Source organism: Pseudophryne corroboree, chromosome 3 (assembly GCF_028390025.1).
Source record: "Pseudophryne corroboree isolate aPseCor3 chromosome 3, aPseCor3.hap2, whole genome shotgun sequence".
Lineage (NCBI taxonomy): Eukaryota > Metazoa > Chordata > Amphibia > Anura > Myobatrachidae > Pseudophryne > Pseudophryne corroboree.
The window spans coordinates 121,052,706-121,073,152 of record NC_086446.1 but is presented as its reverse complement, the minus strand read 5'-3'; the positions used below and the strand labels follow the sequence as shown (position 1 = coordinate 121,073,152).

The following is a 20,447-nucleotide window of genomic DNA, read 5'->3' as shown; positions in this document are numbered from 1 at the left end:
TTCCATCTTGAATTTGAACTTTTTCAAGTATAGGTTCAGGGATTTTAGATTCAAAATGGGTCTGACCGAACCATCCGGCTTCGGGATCACAAACAGTGTTGAATAGTAACAAATAATTAGAATATTCCTATTTTGAGGAAATTCAATACAGGCGCTTTGAAATGAAAAATAAAAAATAAAGAAAAGAAATTAATGTAACCACACAAGTATACTATGCAGCTCTCACTCAGTGATCTAAAAATCACTGAAAATGATACAAATAATAAAAAAGAATACACTATACAAGAGAGCGCATGAAATAAAATATATATAAACAATTTATTAATATATTAATATAGATACTGAGAGTATCTTATAAAACCTAAAAATGTAACCACATCAAAAGACTACAGCCATTCTATATGCCAGCACACTATTATAATACAGTCCCAAATAAGACGTATTTATGATGATCCTGATGTTCCTGTTAAAGACTGATATTGACTCTTAGTCCCAAGTAGATATAATTCATAAAGATTTCCACATATTATTTAGTATGGCCACTGTAAGTTCTGCACTACAGTATGATGTTATGGGTTAATGAATCCTACATTGAGCCTCCATTTAAACACCAGTGTCTCTCAGCTGTTTGTCAATATGGAGTTAAATTCACCCGCTGTATAAACCTGTAAACTCTCACCAACATAAGTTTGATCTCTCGCTGTGTCCTTGATGCCGGACAAATTGGCAATGTGCGGATGCTGGGAAGCGCTGCCGGACCCTTTGGCACAAGGGTGACGGTAGACAGGCGGTTTGCGGTGATAGAGCGGCAGGCGGCCGTACATGAGGTACGTGGTCCCAAGCTGGAGTGAGGACGTGGTAAAAGGAAACACTGGTGGAAGACGGCGGCGACTAGCCACAAGGGAAGCAACGAGTCCTGAACAGAAACCAGAAGTGATGTGGGGCACTGACGGTATGCACAAGGTGGTGCCAATTTGCAGAGCTGGACCGTCTATGTTGATGTGGCTCCCACCTTAACACGTTTCACCAACGTAGGAATTCTTCTGAAGAAACCGACACATCCCTACGTTGGAGAACGTGTTGAATAGTACCCTTTTCCTTGTTGGTCTAGGACAATCACTTGCTGTTGACACAGCTTTTGAATTGCATCTAATACCACTTCCCTCTCCGGGGAAGAGGTTGGCAAGGCCGACTTGAAAAATCGGCGAGGGGGTACCTCTTCGAACTCCAGTTTGTAACCTTGGGATACAATTTCCAACGCCCAAGGATCCACGTCTGATAGAACCCAGACCTGGCTGAAGAGTCGAAGACGTGCCCCACCGGAGCGGACTCCCTCCGTGGAGCCCCAGCGTCATGCGGTGGATTTAGCAGAAGCCGGGGAGGACTTCTGCTCCTGGGAACTAGCCGAAGCAGGTGTTCTCTTACCTCTACCCTTACCTCTGGCGAGGAAAGAGGAGCTCCGACCTCTTCTGGACTTATGCGACCGAAAGGACTGCATCTGATATTGAGGGGTTTTCTTTTGCTGTGGGGGAACAAAAGGCAAAAAAATAGGATTTTGGTACTTACCAGGTAAATCCTTTTCTTTGAATCCATAGGGGGCACTGGAGTACTCTTGGGATATGGACGGCTTCCACAGGAAGTAGGCACTGAATAAATTAATTTTGGAACTATACCTCCCCTCCATATCCCTGAGTACCTCAGTGTTTTTTACTGAGCCGAACAGGAGCGATAGAGAGGTTGACAATGGAGCATTACATATAACATAACTGACAACAATAAAGTTGACCCAACATTACTGACAACTAAACAGTTGACACCATAACTTGTTAATCTGAACCAGTCGGTGAAAGTGTGTTACCATAAGATCTACTGAACCTACCACAAACCAGGTAAACTGCTCTGGGTGGGCGTCCAGTGCCCCCTATGGATTCAAAGAAAAGGATTTACCTGGTAAGTACCAAAATCCTATTTTCTTTTTCATCCACTAGGGGTCACTGGAGTACTCTTGGGACGTACCAAAGTTTCCCCCCGCGGGCGGGAGAGCTGTTTGGCACTTGTAACACTAGGCGGCCAAAGCTAGATGCTGATGCCGCAAACGTATCAAACTTGTAGAGGCGCACAAACGTGTGCACCGAAGACCATGTAGCCGCCCGGCAAAGCTGTGTCGTAGAAGCTCCACGACTCGCTGAACATGATGTTCCCACAGCACGTGTGGAATGAGCTGTTATCGATGTAGGCGGCTGTAACCTAGCATGAAGGTAAGCCTGACGTATGGTCACTTTAATCCAACTGGATAAGGTCTGCCTAGAAGCTGGCCAACCCATCTTGGCAGCATCATAGAGAGCAAACAACGTATCCGTCTTACGAACGGTCGACGTTCGGGATACATAAATGCGTAAAGCGCGTACCACATCCCACCTACCAGAGTCTCCTGTTAACATAGGAACTACTATTGGTTGATTGATGTGAAAAGATGACACTACCTTTGGTAGAAAAGCAGAATTCGCTCGGAATTCCGCTCTGTCATCATGAAACACTAAATACGGTGGTTTGCACGACAAAGCACCCAATCTGAAACACGCCTTGCTGACGCTAAGGCTAAAAGAAACATTATTTTCCCAAGTGAGAAATTTAATATCCACTTGTTGTAAGAGTTCATAATAAAAAGACTAAGAAATCTAAAAACCAGATTCAAGTCTTATGGCGCAGTAGGTAGAGTGAATGGAGGCTGAACTCTGAGGACACCCTGCATAAAAGGTGTGAACCGACGGCAATAGGGCCAATCTACTATGAGAATAAATGGACAACTCAGATATCCGCACTTTTAGTGTGGATAAATTCAGACCTCTATCTAACCTAGGCACGCCAAATTCTGTAATAATGAGCTGCCGTAACCGGCTTCCTAGCTCGTAACATGGTTGGAATAACCGATTCTGGAATGTCCTCTCTTCTTAAGAGGGCTGTCTCAACAGCCACCCCGTCAAACGCGGCCGCGCTAAAATCGGGTAAAAGGAATGGACCCTGCTGTAACAGGTCAGAACGTAGTGGGAGCGGCCAAAGACCGACTGCGAGTAGACCGCGGAGATCCGAGAACCAAGCTCTCCGAGGCCAAAGAGGCGTCACTAGTATAACTGTGACGGACTCCCTTTGATCCGTTTTAGCCACAGAGGGAGCAGCGGAAACGGTAGAAATAGATACACGAGACTGTATGGCCACGTGATTGTGAGAGCATCCACCGCCACTGCCTTTGGATCTCTCATTCTGGACACGACCTGGGGCGTTTGATGATTGTGGCGAGATGCCATCAGGTCCACCTGCGGGTAACTCCACTTCTGGACCAGCATGTGAAATACTTCTGGATTTAATGCCCATTCTCCTGGATGAAAATTCAGACGGCTGAGATAATCCGCCTCCCAGTTGTCCACTACCGGAATGACTACTGCCGACAATATCATTTGGTGATACTCGGCCCAATAGAGGATTCAAGCTACAGATGTGACAACTTACATCTTCGCATTTTTTTTTTTTTACAAATTTGGCACAACATGCAAAACACAGCTAAACTGTTTTTCATGAAAAGCGAGTGGATGAATTTTAAAATTTTTGTTTGCCATAAAAGAATATGTATAAAGTAACATATTAAGGAAGCAAATTTAAGAAAAAAAACACAAGACATGACTAAATCTCCGAGTATATAGCATGCAAAACTGTGCCATACATGACGGGATATAGCAAAGATGTATGTGGACACATCTGTACTTCCCGCATTGCCATACGGCTTTTCGTTCCTCCTTGTTTGTTGATGTATGCGACTGCTGTCGCATTGTCTGACTGCACCTGAACAGCCTGAGCCTGCAGCCTGTGCACTACTTGTCATAGCGCATTGTAAATTGCCCGGAGTTCCAGGACATTTATAGACAGCAATCTTTCGTGATCCGCCCAGAGACCCTGGAGCTGATAATTTTGAACTACAGCTCCCCAACCTCTGAGACTTGCGTTCGCCGTGAGAATTATCCAATTCCAGGCACCGAACCGTTTCCCTGCGGTTAGATTCTGTACTTTGAGCCACCAGAGTAGAGACTCTCTGGCCCTTGGAGACAACCTCACTTCTGCAGTAAATCTGCAGATGCGAGCCCACCACTGTGCGAACACATCCAATTGAAAAGGACGTGAGTGAAGTCCTCCGAACTGAAGCACTTCGAAAGCCGCCACCATTGTGTCTAATAGGCGAATGCACAAGTGAACCGAGACTGTGCGTGGCTTGAGCACTAATTGTACCAGATGACGAATTACCTGTACTTTCTGTTCGGGTATGTAAATTCTTTGATTTACCGTATTGAGAATCATACCTAGGAATTGAAGTCGTTGAGACGGAATCAATCAGGAATTCGCGTAGACAATGGTAGGAAATCAGATTTTCCTCCCCACCTGGTCTGTGATCTATCTCGTTTGGAATCGGACTCCGCCTGTTAGGAACGTAGCCAAAGTGGACGTTATGCGCTACTAGCGAAGCTGAAAACGCAAGAACCAACTGCCAACGTCCAAAGTTAAAAGCAAAAATGGTCCTACCATGGCTTTTTTTTTTTTTTTTTTTTTAAACACCTGTTAAACCAGGATCTGAACCAGTGTCCATGCAAACACAATGTTCACTGTGGCCGGAAACCTAACCACTTGGCTACAGAGCCACCTGTAAAACAATAAGCAAAGCTGCTGCAGGTGTGGCCATGTTTGCAGTGCTCAACAGATACTGTTAATAAGCACTGAGTGCTGACCAATTATTCTTGCTTACTGCAAAATAGATTTTTAATGTCAGCATATTATATATATATATATATATATATATATATATATATATACACACACACACACATACATACAACAATGTATATTCACACATATTCAGACTTTAATAAATATATATATATATATATATATATATGCATACATACACATTATATATATACACAAATACACCTATCCTGATACACAGGTATAACACATTTTTACAAGTCTGAAACTAAATGTGACCTCACACAGGCTTAAAACCTGAGATGACTGCTGCTTGACCACAGCTTAGTTAATGGGCCCTTCTAGTGGCCGGCGCCGGGAGCGCGCTCTGGAGAGCTATCCTGACTGTAAAACCTATGGTAGGTTTATATTGATAGTGTAAGCCCAAACTGAGCTATTTTTAACATATTAAACTAGCATGTATCACTGGTAGTACACTGGTGATACCTGTGATACATGTATGTAGGTGATCACTGGTGATACATGATACTAGCATGTATCACTGGTAGTTGGATCACCAGATTCCCCCAGATGGCAAAACAGTATGCAACCCTTGCTTAGCTTCCAAGCTCAGATGAGTTTGTCCAGTGTGGTGTGGCTGTAGATTAAAAAATACCTACAGCACCTTGTACTCCCAGGTGGCTAATCAGGCCCAACACTGCTTAGCTTCCAAAATCAGATGAGATTGGGCGTATCCAGTGTGGTGTGGCCAAGTGAATTAAGCCAAAGCTGCTGCAGGTGAGACCTGAACTCATACTGCTCCACAGATACTGTTTTATAAGCACCATGTGCTGACCAAATGTTATAACATATCTTACTTTACAACAATGAACAAAGCCAGTATTTGGCTGCCACAACCATGATTCAGTTTTGCAGTCTTTAGGATAATATCATTATAAACAGTTATGATATAAATAAATATGTATATCCATGTTTTAGACATGGCAAGGAAACTGCTTATTAGTAATTGCTGGTGTCTTACTCATGCAGACAGACAATACAAAAAACAAAACAAAAACAAAGACAGACAACTTGCACGACTCAGTAATTATAGCACTAAGTTGTCTCTATAAATATATATCTGGCCAAGTGCAGTGCACGCCAGCCATATGCCTGCTCCCAAATTCCCCTTAACACCCCTGCGCCTTCAATGGAGGAGAGATGTACACAGGAAATTCTGGAAATACAACAGGAAACATGGTTAATCTTGTTTTAACAAAGACTTCATAGCCTATTGTAATACATATGCAGCGCTGCTGTATTCCCTTATCAATAAGAGTTGAATCATGAGATTTTATCCAGTGACCCTGACATTTCTGTGTGCAGGGAACATCACTGTGGCAGCAAAGTTACTCACTATAAGAAACCTGCCTTTTGACTCTCATTTGTGTGCCCCCCCATGCTCCGTATACCGTTCTCTATACACGGAGCCGGGCTATGGTGGAGAGGGAGCCCAAAGCGGCATCGAGGGCCTGGGCCACACACACACACATACACACAGTATCCCACACAGTGGGGCGGCAGCGTGAGCTGACCGCCCCGTTCAACATACCTGGACCCTGTGGTGAGGGCTATGACGGGCCTTCTCTGTAAGTTCCGTCCAGCCTTTACTGCAGGTTTTAGTCCTGCACATGGTAGTGAGGGAGCTCTTTTTAGAGAGGTCCGACAACCACAGCTGCTAAAGCAGCCTTCACTATCCTTGACCCACGCCTATTGGAAAGGGGGATGGGATGTGGTAAATCGTTGAAAAAAGAAAAACTTAGAAAAAATCCAATGAAATGTGGACCTCTGTGGCAGCAAAGCCACAAGCCTACTAACTGCGTCGAGCACAGAAAAAACACTGAGGTACTCAGGGATATGGAGGGGAGGTATAGTTCCAAAATTAATTTATTCAGTGCCTACTTCCTGTGGAAGCCGTCCATATCCCAAGAGTACTCCAGTGACCCCTAGTGGATGAAAAAGAAAGTAGATTTACCCGCGGTAGCTGTGGAAACCAGGTCCGCGAGACCATCCCCAAACAAAACTTCACCCTTGTAAGGTAAAACCTCCATATGTTTCTTTGAGTCGGCATCACCCGACCATTGGCGGGTCCACAGAGCTCTTCTTGCCGAAACTGCCATGGCGTTGGCACTGGACCCAAGCAGCCCCACGTCTCTTTGAGCGTCTCTCATATATAAGACTGCGTCTTTAATTTGACCTAAAGTCAGTACAATGGTATCCTTGTCCAGGGTATCCATGTCAGCCAACAAGGTATCTGTCCATGCTGCAACAGCGCTACAAACCCATGCCGATGCTATTGCCGGTCTGAGTAAAACACCCATATGTGCATAAATAGAGTTTAAGGTAGATTCCTGTCTACGATCCGCGGGATCCTTAAGGGCCGCGGTGTCTTGAGACGGTAGCGCCACCTTCTTGGACAGACGCGTTAACGCCTTGTCCACCCTGGGCGAGGATTCCCACCGTATCCTGTCCTTTGCAGGGAAAGGATACGCCATAAGAATCCTCTTGGGAATCTGCAGTTTTTTGTCTGGAGTTTCCCAAGCTTTTTCAAATAATTCGTTCAGTTCATGAGATGGGGGAAATGTTACCTCAGGCTTCTTTCCCTTAAACATGTGTACCCTCGTGTCAGGGACAGAGGGGTCATCTGTGATATGCAAAACATCTTTTATTGCCATAATCATATAATGAATACTTTTGGCCACCTTAGGGTGTAACCTTGCCTCATCATAGTCGACACTGGAGTCAGAATCAGTGTCGGTAGTGTCTGCTATTTGTGATAGGGGACGCTTTTGAGACCCTGACGGGGCCTGTGACCCAGTCAAATCCGCAGATTGACTCCCTGCCGTTTCCCTGGACTCAGCTTTGTTCATTCTCTTATGTAATAAGGTCACATTAGCATTTAAAATATTCCACATATCATACCAATCATGAGTCGGCGTTGCCGACGGAGACACCACAATCATCTGCTCCACCTCCTCCTTGGATGAGCCTTCCGCTTCAGACATGCCGACACACGCGTACCGACACCCGTACACACACACACCGGGATATATCTATAAGGGGACAGTTCCCCAACAAGGCCCTTAGGAGAGACAGAGAGAGAGTATGCCAGCACACACCCAGCGCCAACTGACACTGGAAACAATTCCCAGATATAGCGCTTTATATATATTAACAGTGTAATACACTCACTGCGCCTAAATGTGCCCCCCTCCTCTTTTTCAGCCCTGTGTCACCGATCTGCAGGGGATAGTCCGGGGAGCCAGCTTCTCTTCAGATCACTGTGGAGAAAATGGCGCTGGTTAGTGCTGGGACACCAAGCTCCGCCCCCTCTAGTGGCAGGCTTCGGTCCCGCTCAAAATTACAATTAATGGCGGGGGATTTACATATCTACTGACTCCGCAGCCCATGTGTGAAAAATGGCCAAAACAGAGGTTTATATTGCTGTCCAGGGCGCCCCCCTGCACCCATCAGTGCCCGTCAGTGTGTGTAACGTGTGGGAGCAATGGCGCGCAGCGCTTACCTCAGTGAAGATCTGAAGTCTTCTGCCGCCTTAGAAGTCTTCTTTCTTCTTATACTCACCCGGCTTCTATCTTCCGGCTTTGCGAGGACGACGGCGGCGCGGCCCTGAGACGAACGGCAGGGGGAGACCTGCGTTCCAATCCCTCTGGAGCTAATGGTGTCCAGTAGCCTAAGAAGCAGAGTCTATCTTTAAGTAGGTCTGCTTCTCTCTCCTCAGTCCCACGATGCAGGGAGCCTGTTGCCAGCAGTGCTCCCTGAAAATAAAAAACCTAACAAAATTCTTTTATCAGAGAAACTCAGGAGAGCTCCCCTGTAGTGCACCCATTCTCCTCTGGGCACATAATCTAACTGAGGTCTGGAGAAGGGGCATAGAGGGAGGAGCCAGTGCACACCCATACTAAAAGTTCTTTAGAGTGCCCATGTCTCCTAGGACGTAAGAGAAAAGTGCAGTTATCGCGATGGCGGAGGTTAGTACATCACGCCCTCAAACACTGAGTCTGTGAGAACACCCTATTTAATAAAAAGGATAACGCTGCTTCTCACCTCTACAGGGGGAATGTAAGTATTTTGTGCGCTGGCAGCCACTGGATGGCGCCAATTCAAGTGTTGCTCCATTCGGATGTGACAAGTCACTGGCGCTGACATTACTGTTATGTGCCGTCATTTTGACGGCCTGGTAACTAGTGTAGTATTAATTTAGAATCCTAGAGGTATATTTACTAAAGTGTGGGTTTACAGAAGTGGAAATGTTGCCCATAACAACCAATCACATTCTACTTATTTATCTAGCACCTTCTAGAAGATAACAGCTAGAATCTATGAGCAACATCTCTTCTTCTATAAACCCACACTTTAGTAAATATACCCCATAGGGTGCTACCTAGAAGGATCTTATCACATTCTCATTAGCAGCTAGTATTTTGTACATCGTTAGCCATCGATTCCCAATGTCTCTGCATCATTGGTATTTTAACACCATATGATGGAATACTCTACCTGACAGACAATATATCGGGCTCTGCTACTTTTCCTACCCAGAGCTAGTGCATATTGCTACTGCGCCTGTTTTTAAAAAATCTTATCAAGCAATGATATATCTTCTTAACCGATTCAAACACTGGTGCGAGGGAAAATTGGCGATGTTGGCACTCCCATAAACAGGCATTATGTGCGCACCTGGGCATTGCTGAGATTGTTCAGTAGCACATTGAATTTTCCAGGCTTTATCAAGATAGTCTTGATGGGAGTCCATTAATAGATGCATTGCTTGGTCCTACATTTCTTTCAGTGCACCACTTTTACGGAATACATCTCAAATCTTTTCATTGCTTTTAGTATAGTAAGTACTTGTAGAAGCACATAATCCAGATATAATTTTTAATCTTTTGTCTTTGTTCAGTATGGATTTTGCTTGTCCCTGCTACAGTATATGGACTACCACTGGCCATGCCAGATTGCTTTGTGCCCATAATAGTAAAAATGTATTCCTCTCATACATTCCTTGTGCCACCTTGATGGCTGATATATATGACACAACAGTAATTATATGACTGAAGTAAAACACGAACAAGAATGTTTTTGAGAAAATGCACATAGGCGTGATACAGAGCTTTTAAGTATCTTACTATATGGTATGAGAGAGAGAGATAGGGCGGGGATTGTACCATCACCCGACCGCCACGTTTACGCCGATGAGGGTAGCGCCATCTCTGGATGGCGATACCCTATATAATCTTATGGGCTTCTTTTCGCCGGCCACCGAAACCCACCACAGACGCCGACCCCCCTCCTCCTCGGCATACCTTCCTCTAGGAAGCCTGGAGCCAGAAGGTAATCTCCTCCTCCCCCTAGCAACGCAGACGGAGATCCTTCCGGCTGCAGGGGGAGGAGTAGGTGCCGGGGGCAGCCTGCTGCTGCTTCCCGGCGTCTAGCCAGTGTGGAGACCCCTGGGAGGCGACGGAGACCCCCCACACACCACCTCACAGGTATTGTGGGGGGGGGCTCCGTCACCGCATTGCGATATTGATCGCATATGTTAGTACATATGCGATCAACATCGCTGCGATGCGCGGCGATGTATCTTAATACATCCCTCCCATAGGGAGATAGACAGATATTTTCTAGCCAATGACCTTATAACATATAATCATTCCGTATCCTTGCACACAGATGTGTTTGCCCTCTTACATCTTTTCTCCATAAGATACAAGTCGCATTACACTTGGGAGTGCAGAGTGTGTTTTTTTCTGCAAAAATGCGTATTTGCATACAAAATGCTATGCTACAGTGTTTTCCTGGAAAACACTAACACGGCATTTCGGATTCAGCTACAGCCGCAATTACACACAGAATATGGGCATGCCACATATTATTTTAATCAACAGAAGCTGCATGTGCGTCCTATTACATTACTATGCGTCTAAGACGCATTTTCGTGGAAAAACGTATAAAAGACGCTCCGCAGTACAGAGTCCCGCCAGGGGGAGGTGGACATGGTGCCCGTTGACACGTTGGACCATGTCGACATTACAGTATCAGTATCAACATCGTCATGCCTATATTATGTGAGATACGGTCATTCGGTCGCCCACTATTGGTCGACATTGTCACTAGGTCGACATGCGTTTTTCACAATTTTCTTCATTTTTTTTATTATTTTCATACTTTATTCCCAATCGTAGTCCATGTGGATTGTAGTAACCTGTGCCGAGTGCAGTGAGGCACCTTGCCCGAGCCATGCGAGGGGACACGGTGCACTAACTGGGGTTCCCCGCCACTTAAAGAAAACTGACATATATATATATATATATATATACACACACACACACCTTTTTCCATGTCAACCTTGTTCATGTCGACCTAGTGCCCCATACCCTAGTATGATGACACAGTCACTGTTAACCACATGTTGAATGCATAACATTCTTTTAGTTTATAATCCAAGCATGTTCACAAAGAGCTTGCAGTACCCATGCTGCAACAAAAGAGTAATATCTCTCTGATATTTCCATTATCAGAAAATCAGATAAGTAATGTCATAGGGGTATTTTATGCTATAACTTTGCCATGATTACAATTAGTCCAAAAGCACAGCATATTGTATGATTGTCACCACGTCATCCCACTGCGTAGACATGATGCACGTCAACATGGTCAGTGCTGGCTTTTAAGCATGGCAACAGTTTGGCCATGTAAACATTCTCATGTTGACATGATAAGTGTTGACCAAACATACCACACCCGTGCCGTATAAATCATGTATTATACAGCTTCTTGTATGCAGTTAAGACATTAAAACCATAAAATGTGGGTGAAAGGGATTCCGTAACAGCCTAATGGGAGCACCATAGCTTCAGAGCAGCGATATCGCTCACAGACTTGTGAGATATCGCCCCCCCCCTCTTAGGTGCAGCTGATTGACATGCCCCTATTTTGAAGGCGTGTCGGACACAGACTTCCTGGACCCGGCTATCCAAATCCTGAGTAAGCTTTGAGCAGGCTGGTACACTTGCAAGTCACGACTGATGGTCATAATGGTGATTCGATGCTGTGTCACTCTGTATGACAATTTAATTACACGTATCAAAATCAGAAAATCACAAGACTTCTAATATAAGATGCCTTACCCCGAGCCAAAGAGACGTCCCATGAGCAGTCCCTCTCGTCGGCTTTGTCTGTGTAGGAGATTTTGCCTTGATCCGGAGTGCCCGGATGGTGTCCAGCAGACAATCTAAGGCAGATCGCTGATTAATGTTGATGTTGATCACGGTTCCATCTGGAGTCTCACAGGAGACTTTCCCATTCTCAGTGTTTATTGTGCTGACTGGCACCATTGTGTAAAACTAGAGAGAAAGAGGAAAGAAAAAAGAAGAAAGGGAAAAGTTATATATTAACAATGTATCTAAACCACAGGTTCTCAAACTCTGTCCTCAAGTTGTTCACGTTTTCCAGGTCTCCATACAGAATCACAAGTGAAATAATTAGCTCAACATGTGGATGTTTCAAAATGTGTCAGTGAGTAATGAATACACCTGGGCACCTGCTGGGTGACCTGGGAAATGTGTCAGTGAGTAATGACTGCACCTGGGCACCTGCAGGGTGACCTGGGAAATGTGTCAGTGAGTAATGACTACACCTGTGCACCTGCTGGGTGACCTGGGAAATGTGTCAGTGAGTAAATGACTACACCTGTGCACCTGCTGGGTGACCTGGGAAATGTGTCAGTGAGTAATGACTACACCTGTGCACCTGCTGGGTGACCTGGGAAATGTGTCAGTGAGTAAATGACTACACCTGTGCACCTGCTGGGTGACCTGGGAAATGTGTCAGTGAGTAATGAATACACCTGGGCACCTGCTGGGTGACCTGGAAAATGTGCCAGTGAGTAATGAGTACACCTGTGCACCTGCTGGGTGACCTGGGAAATGTGTCAGTGAGTAGTGAGTACACCTGGGCACCTGCTGGGTGACCTGGGAAATGTCTCAGTGAGTACACCTGTGCACCTGCTGGGTGACCTGGGAAATGTGTCAGTGAGTAATGAGTACACCTGTGCACCTGCTGGATGACCTGGGAAATGTGTCAGTGAGTAATGAATACACCTGTGCACCTGCTGGGTGACCTGGGAAATGTCTCAGTGAGTAGCGAGTTCACCTGTGCACCTGCTGGGTGACCTGGGAAATGTCTTAGTGAGTACACCTGTGCACCTGCTGGGTGACCTGGGAAATGTATCAGTAAGTAGTGAGTACACCTGGGCACCTGCTGGGTGACCTGGGAAATGTCTCAGTGAGTACACCTGTGCACCTGCTGGGTGACCTGGGAAATGTGTCAGTGAGTAATGAGTACACTTGTGCACCTGCTGGGTGACCTGGGAAATGTCTCAGTGAGTACACCTGTCACCTGCTGGGTGACCTGGGAAATGTGTCAGTGAGTAATGACTGCACCTGTGCACCTGCTGGGTGACCTGGGAAATGTATCAGTGAGTAGTGAGTACACCAGGGCACCTGCTGGGAGACCTGGGAAATGTGTCAGTGAGTAATGAATACACCTGTGCACCTGCTGGGTGACCTGGGAAATGTGTCAGTGAGTAGTGAGTACACCTGTGCACCTGCTAGATGACCTGGGAAATGTGTCAGTGAGTAATGAGTACACCTGTGCACCTGCTGGATGACCTGGGAAATGTGTCAGTGAGTAATGAATACACCTGTGCACCTGCTGGGTGACCTGGGAAATGTCTCAGTGAGTAGCGAGTACACCTGTGCACCTGCTGGGTGACCTGGGAAATGTATCAGTGAGTAGTGAGTACACCTGGGCACCTGCTGGGTGACCTGGGAAATGTGTCAGTGAGTAATGAATACACCTGTGCACCTGCTGGATGACCTGGGAAATGTGTCAGTGAGTAATGAGTACACCTGTGCACCTGCTGGGTGACCTGAGAAACGTGTCAGTGAGTAATGAATACACCTGGGCACCTGCTGGGTGACCTGGGAAATGTGTCAGTGAGTAATGACTGCACCTGTTGGGTGACCTGGGAAATGTGTCAGTGAGTAATAAATACACCTGTGCACCTGCTGGGTGACCTGGGAAATGTATCAGTGAGTACACCTGGGCACCTGCTGGGTGACCTGGGAAATGTGTCAGTGAGTAATGAATACACCTGTGCACCTGCTGGATGACCTGGGAAATGTGTCAGTGAGTAATTAGTACACCTGTGCACCTGCTGGGTGACCTGGGAAATGTGTCAGTGAGTAATGAATACACCTGTGCACCTGCTGGGTGACCTGGGAAATGTGTCAGTGAGTAATGAATACACCTGCTGGGTGACCTGGGAAATGTGTCAGTGAGTAATGAATACACCTGTGCACCTGCTGGATGACCTGGGAAATGTATCAGTGAGTAGTGAGTACACCTGGGCACCTGCTGGGTGACCTGGGAAATGTCTCCGTGAGTAATGAGTACACCTGTGCACCTGCTGGGTGACCTGGGAAATGTGTCAGTGAGTAATGACTGCACCTGTGCACCTGCTGGGTGACCTGGGAAATGTGTCAGTGAGTAGTGAGTACACCTGTGCACCTGCTGGGTGACCTGGGAAATGTATCAGTGAGTAATGAATACACCTGTGCACCTGCTGGGTGACCTGGGAAATGTGTCAGTGAGTAATGAGTACACCTGTGCACCTGCTGGGTGACCTGGGAAATGTGTCAGTGAGTAATGACTGCACCTGTGCACCTGCTGGGTGACCTGGGAAATGTGTCAGTGAGTAATGAGTACACCTGTTGGGTGACCTGGGAAATGTATCAGTGAGTAATGACTGCACCTGTGCACCTGTTGGGTGACCTGGGAAATGTGTCTGAGTAATGAATACACCTGTGCACCTGCTGGATGACCTGGGAAATGTGTCAGTGAGTACACCTGTGCACCTGCTGGGTGACCTGAGAAACGTGTCAGTGAGTAATGAATACACCTGGGCACCTGCTGGGTGACCTGGGAAATGTATCAGTGAGTACACCTGGGCACCTGCTGGGTGACCTGGGAAATGTGTCAGTGAGTAATGAATACACCTGTGCACCTGCTGGGTGACCTGGGAAATGTATCAGTGAGTACACCTGGGCACCTGCTGGGTGACCTGGGAAATGTATCAGTGAGTACACCTGTGCACCTGCTGGGTGACCTGGGAAATGTGTCAGTGAGTACACCTGTGCACCTGTTGGGTGACCTGGGAAATGTGTCAGTGAGTAATGAATACACCTGTGCACCTGCTGGATGACCTGGGAAATGTGTCAGTGAGTAATGAATACACCTGCTGGGTGACCTGGGAAATGTGTCAGTGAGTAATGAATACACCTGTGCACCTGCTGGATGACCTGGGAAATGTATCAGTGAGTAGTGAGTACACCTGGGCACCTGCTGGGTGACCTGGGAAATGTCTCAGTGAGTAATGAATACACCTGTGCACCTGCTGGGTGACCTGGGAAATGTGTCAGTGAGTAATGAGTACACCTGTGCACCTGCTGGGTGACCTGGGAAATGTGTCAGTGAGTAATGACTGCACCTGTGCACCTGCTGGGTGACCTGGGAAATGTGTCAGTGAGTAATAAATACACCTGTGCACCTGCTGGATGACCTGGGAAATGTATCAGTGAGTAGTGAGTACACCTGGGCACCTGCTGGGTGACCTGGGAAATGTCTCATTGAGTAATGAATACACCTGTGCACCTGCTGGGTGACCTGGGAAATGTGTCAGTGAGTAATGAGTACACCTGTGCACCTGCTGGATGACCTGGGAAATGTATCAGTGAGTAGTGAGTACACCTGTGCACCTGCTGGGTGACCTGGGAAATGTATCAGTGAGTAATGAATACACCTGTGCACCTGCTGGGTGACCTGGGAAATGTGTCAGTGAGTAATGAGTACACCTGTGCACCTGCTGGGTGACCTGGGAAATGTGTCAGTGAGTAATGACTGCACCTGTGCACCTGTTGGGTGACCTGGGAAATGTGTCAGTGAATAATGAATACACCTGTGCACCTGCTGGATGACCTGGGAAATGTGTCAGTGAGTAATGAGTACACATGTGCACCTGCTGGGTGACCTGGGAAATGTGTCAGTGAGTAATGAGTACACCTGCTTGGTGACCTGCAAAAAGTTAACTTCGTTTGAGAACCACTGATCTAAACAATATCTTGCAAAAATGTAATGTCTACCCACACATCAATGCTCTTTAAACGTACACAAGTCGAACCTGAATCGCTTCTGAGATGACCACACACTAAGGGGAAGATGTATCCAAGCTTGGAGAAAGATAAAGTGGAGAGAGCTAATGTACCAACCAATCAGCTTGTAACTGTTGGTTTCAAACACAGCCTGTAACATAACCGGTAGAAGCTGACTGGTTTGTACCTTATATCTCTCCATGCTTTGATACATATCCCCTGAAGTCTGAAAGTCATCTGCAGCAGCAGGATTGCATTTACCCATGTGCCCGATAATGATGGGATAGATGGTTACGACTACCATTGCGATTTTGGACCATGCACACAGCAGCAGACCAAATGAAAACCTTCGTCAAAGCTTCCGGCAGCTGCTGTAAACCAGCTAAGTAGGTGCACAGAGCTAGGCAGGTCATAAGTGAATATTCATTTTTAGTTAGTACAAAATCAGTTTGGAAAGTGGATCGACGTCCATGGATAAGCAAATAAGTGTAAAAAGACTGGCCTGCTTTATTCTTGCTGTCATTTCAAACAAAACTATAAATGGACACGTGTGGAAGATACGGTGGCCACAAGTACAGCAAAATGGCGCAGGAAGCAATGATGTGACATAACATATCACACACTATGGCTCTGATAAGCATAGAACTCAAAATTACAAACAATGGGCCTGATGGAGAGATGCACACATCAGCAATGTGAAACTATGATAATGCAGCAGGAGGTGTATGATGGAAAAAGAAGCCTCCTGCCAGCGCAGCAGATCCTAGCGATGTGTCCTAAGACGCAGCATCAGATCATCCGCGAGACCATCGCCCATCTGAGTAACTGGGGTTACTCAGATTGGCCCTCACAGCTCCATAGCCGGGGCCAGGAAATATGCACCGGAAGACGCACACCCTGGCCCCGGCACTCCCAGAAAATGGGGAGACTTGTCCCTGCTTTTGGGAACGCTGCTAACCACCACCCACTCCCCATCACCAAATGGCCACAGCCTATCAATCATGCGACAACGCAGGACTTGTTCTACAAAAAATAAACATATCACCTTATAAAGGAGACACACCATACAGTACTTCTCCTGCTAATCCATCCCTGGGCAATATATGGCCGTCATCTAGCGGTGCAGCACTGTAAATCCTAGTCAAAGTCGTCGTCCCCCCTTCACCAGTAAGGGTGTGGATCATTAGATCGACACTGTCTAGGTCGACAATGTTTAGGTTGACAGGGTTGGAAGGTCGACAGGGTTTCTAGGTTGACGTGTGCTAGGTCGATATGTCAAAAGGTCGACATGAGGTTTTTGGGGGTGTTTTGGTGTCATTTTCTTCGTAGAGTGACCGGGAACCCCAATTAGTGCACAGTGTCCCCTCGCATGGCTCGCCATGCTTCGTTCGGCACTGATTACCATTCCAATCGTAGTGCACGTGGATCGTTACGTATGAAAAAGTTAAAAAATATATTTTTTTTTAAAAAAACTCATGTCGACCTTTTGACCTGTCGACCTAACACATGTCGACCTTCCAACCCTGTCGACCTAGTGACTGTCGATCTTCAGACCGGATCCCCACCAGTAACACAAACATACTGTAGATATGAATAATTTCAGTATGCAATGTCCTGGGGATAATATTTCAGCTACAATTAGCAACACCCACATACAGTGTAATCAGCTCGCTTTTTTTTTTTTTTTTTTTTTACACTGATACATTAACCTGGTTTGAGAAGACATTATTACTTCCGCAATATCGGAAGAGGGCTAAAGCTGCATACGTACTAAATACGCAGAGCACGCTGGACCCATATAAATATATAGAAAAAGCCTGATTACAGTAAACATACACCAAAAGCTAGAGCCACACTAAATTAGCGCAAATAATGTGTATAATGTGCGACTTTAAGGTGGATCAGGATGTGCCTGTGCGATTTAGGAGCATATTTACCACAATCTCAGATGTGGTTGTGATGCAATAAAGTTGCCTACACCTCACATATGTATTAAAATGCGCATGGTAAAAGAAAGCTCCGTCCCTGCGAATCCCCCCCTACACACAAGGAGGATTCACTCTCGGAAAGTCCCATTAACACAGGCTTGAGATCTGCTGTAAGGGCCCATACAAGTATGGCATAGAAAAAGAATGTGGTGGACACCTCTAGCTGGGCTGTCACTGAAAGCTAGGGCAGAGGTTCTCAAACGCGGTCCTCGAGGCACCCCAATGGTTCAGGTTTTAAGTTTATCCATGCTTGGCCACAGGTGACTTAATTAGCATCTCAGTTAATTTGATTTTACCATCTGTGCTGAGCCATGGATATACCAAAAAACATGGTTCGTTTGGGGTCCTTGAGGACCACATTTGAGAACCTCTGAGCTAGGGACTCCATACAGCGGGGTTGGGGAACCTTTGGCCCTCCAGTTGTTGCTGAACTACACAGAGCAGCATGCCTTGCTACAGTTTTGCTATTTGGCCATGCTAAAACTGTTGCAGGGCATGCTGGGATGTGTAGTTCAACAACAGCTGGAGGACCAAAGGTTCCCCATTCCTGCCATAGAGACAATCAGCAATCATTATTACCGATGCCCCTGTCCTGTATTCCATGATGATCACCAGGCAGGGGGCAGCCCAGGAGAGAGAGGCCTGAGGGGCTAGCCTACATTCACAAACTTTGCAAACTATGGCCCTCATTCCGAGTTGTTCGCTCGCAAGGCGATTTTAGCAGTATTGCACACGCTAAGCCGCCGCCTACTGGGAGTGAATCTTAGCTTCTTAAAATTGCGAACGAAAGATTCGCAATATTGCGATTACACATCTCGTAGCAGTTTCAGAGTAGCTTCAGACTTACTCGGCATCTGCTATCAGTTCAGTGCTTATCGTTCCTGGTTTGACGTCACAAACACACCCAGCGTTCGCCCAGACACTCCTCCGTTTCTCCAGCCACTCCCGCGTTTTTTCCGGAAACGGTAGCGTTTTTTCCCACACGCCCATAAAACGGCCTGTTTCCGCCCAGTAACACCCATTTCCTGTCAATCACACTACGATCGCCTGAGCGAAGAAAAAGCCGTGAGTAAAAATCCAAACTTCATAGCAAATTTACTTGGCGCAGTCGCAGTGCGGACATTGCGCATGCGCACTAAGCGGAAAAACGCTGCGATGCAAAGAAATTTTCTGAGCGAACGACTCGGAATGACCTCCTATAACCGGGATCCCTTGTATACATTTAGTGAGACAGACTGTATAAAACTCATACTGTAACATGGTATTTACAAAGAGGTAAGCTAACAAAGAAAAGAAAGAAGAAGAAAAAAAAAACATACTGTGCAGTTATTAAACAAAAAGGCACAGTCAGCCTGAAGATCTCTCAGCAGAACAGTGCGTCGTAACTGGATGTTTTTAAAACCTACATAGATATTATACAGGGTGTGCTCTATACAAATAAAACCAACAAAAGAAAAAATAATCTTTTATATGCAGTTGCATTAAAAAGAAACTATTTAAAGATTTGGTTGAGCAGCATAGTATAGGGGGATATATATATTTATTTTATTTGCTAAAATATAAAAGACCTAAGTAAGAAGAAACACTGTAAATAAAGCACAGAGTCTGTATATAGTGCAGTGGGAACAGGAATACAATACAGTATATAACTCACTATCAGTCCAGCAGACGCAGTCACTGTTTCTGTCCCTCTCTCCCTGACTGCCAGCCCAGCACTAACTGCACATACACTAGTGCCAAGTAGCTGAGCTTTGTATTGTACGTAAACAGCTTGTTACAAAGGAGGTGCTGCTGGGGAAGAGGCCGGCACTTACTGGATACGGTGGAAGGATATGGGAGAATGAGCAGCCTTGAGAGGACTATTTTTTCTCAGATTCTTCAGTTTATTTTCTATTGTTCATATAGAATAGAGTAGGTTAGTAGTTTTTTTTTATATAATTTCATCATAAGGATTTAGGGAGCGCATTTACAAATTCATTCACTAAGGAGATCTTTTTTTTTTAAGTGAAACAAACTCAGAAGAATTACAAAGTGGCATATTTATAAATATTATTTTTACTAAAATATGAAAATGGGTGTCAGGGCAGCCATCAGGGGGGACTGTGGGGACTGTGTCACACCTTTTTCAGATTACTTTACTATCACCTATACAGTGCATCTGGAAAGTATTCACACCGCTTCACTTTTTCCACATTTTGTTATGTTACAGCCTTTTTCCAAAATGGAGTAAATTCATTTTTCCCCTCAAAATTCTACACACAATGGTGGTCATTCCGAGTTGATCGCTCGCTAGCAGTTTTTAGCAGCCGTGCAAACGCTATGCCGCCGCCCACTGGGAGCAGAGCCGGCCTTAGGCATAGGTAAACTAGGCAAATGCCTAGGGCATCTGGTATGCTTAGGGGCACCAGCAGCTATGCGGCATGCCTATATTCTGTGTGTG

At 45.9% G+C, this 20,447-nt stretch overlaps 1 protein-coding gene across 1 annotated transcript in view; it reads right to left on the bottom strand.

Annotated features, from left to right (window-relative positions):
- The window catches only part of LOC135054940 (transmembrane protein 176A-like), a 49,599-nt gene extending 29,829 nt beyond the window's left edge, over positions 1-19,770 (bottom strand). Inside the window, exons 1-2 of the mRNA XM_063958432.1 lie at positions 19,662-19,770; positions 11,937-12,152 (exon numbers count right to left, since the gene is read on the bottom strand). Coding sequence (XP_063814502.1) covers positions 11,937-12,143 — 207 coding nt within the window. The 5' untranslated portion in view covers positions 12,144-12,152; positions 19,662-19,770. The remainder of the gene's footprint in view (positions 1-11,936; positions 12,153-19,661) is intronic.
- Positions 19,771-20,447: the final 677 nt, after the last annotated feature.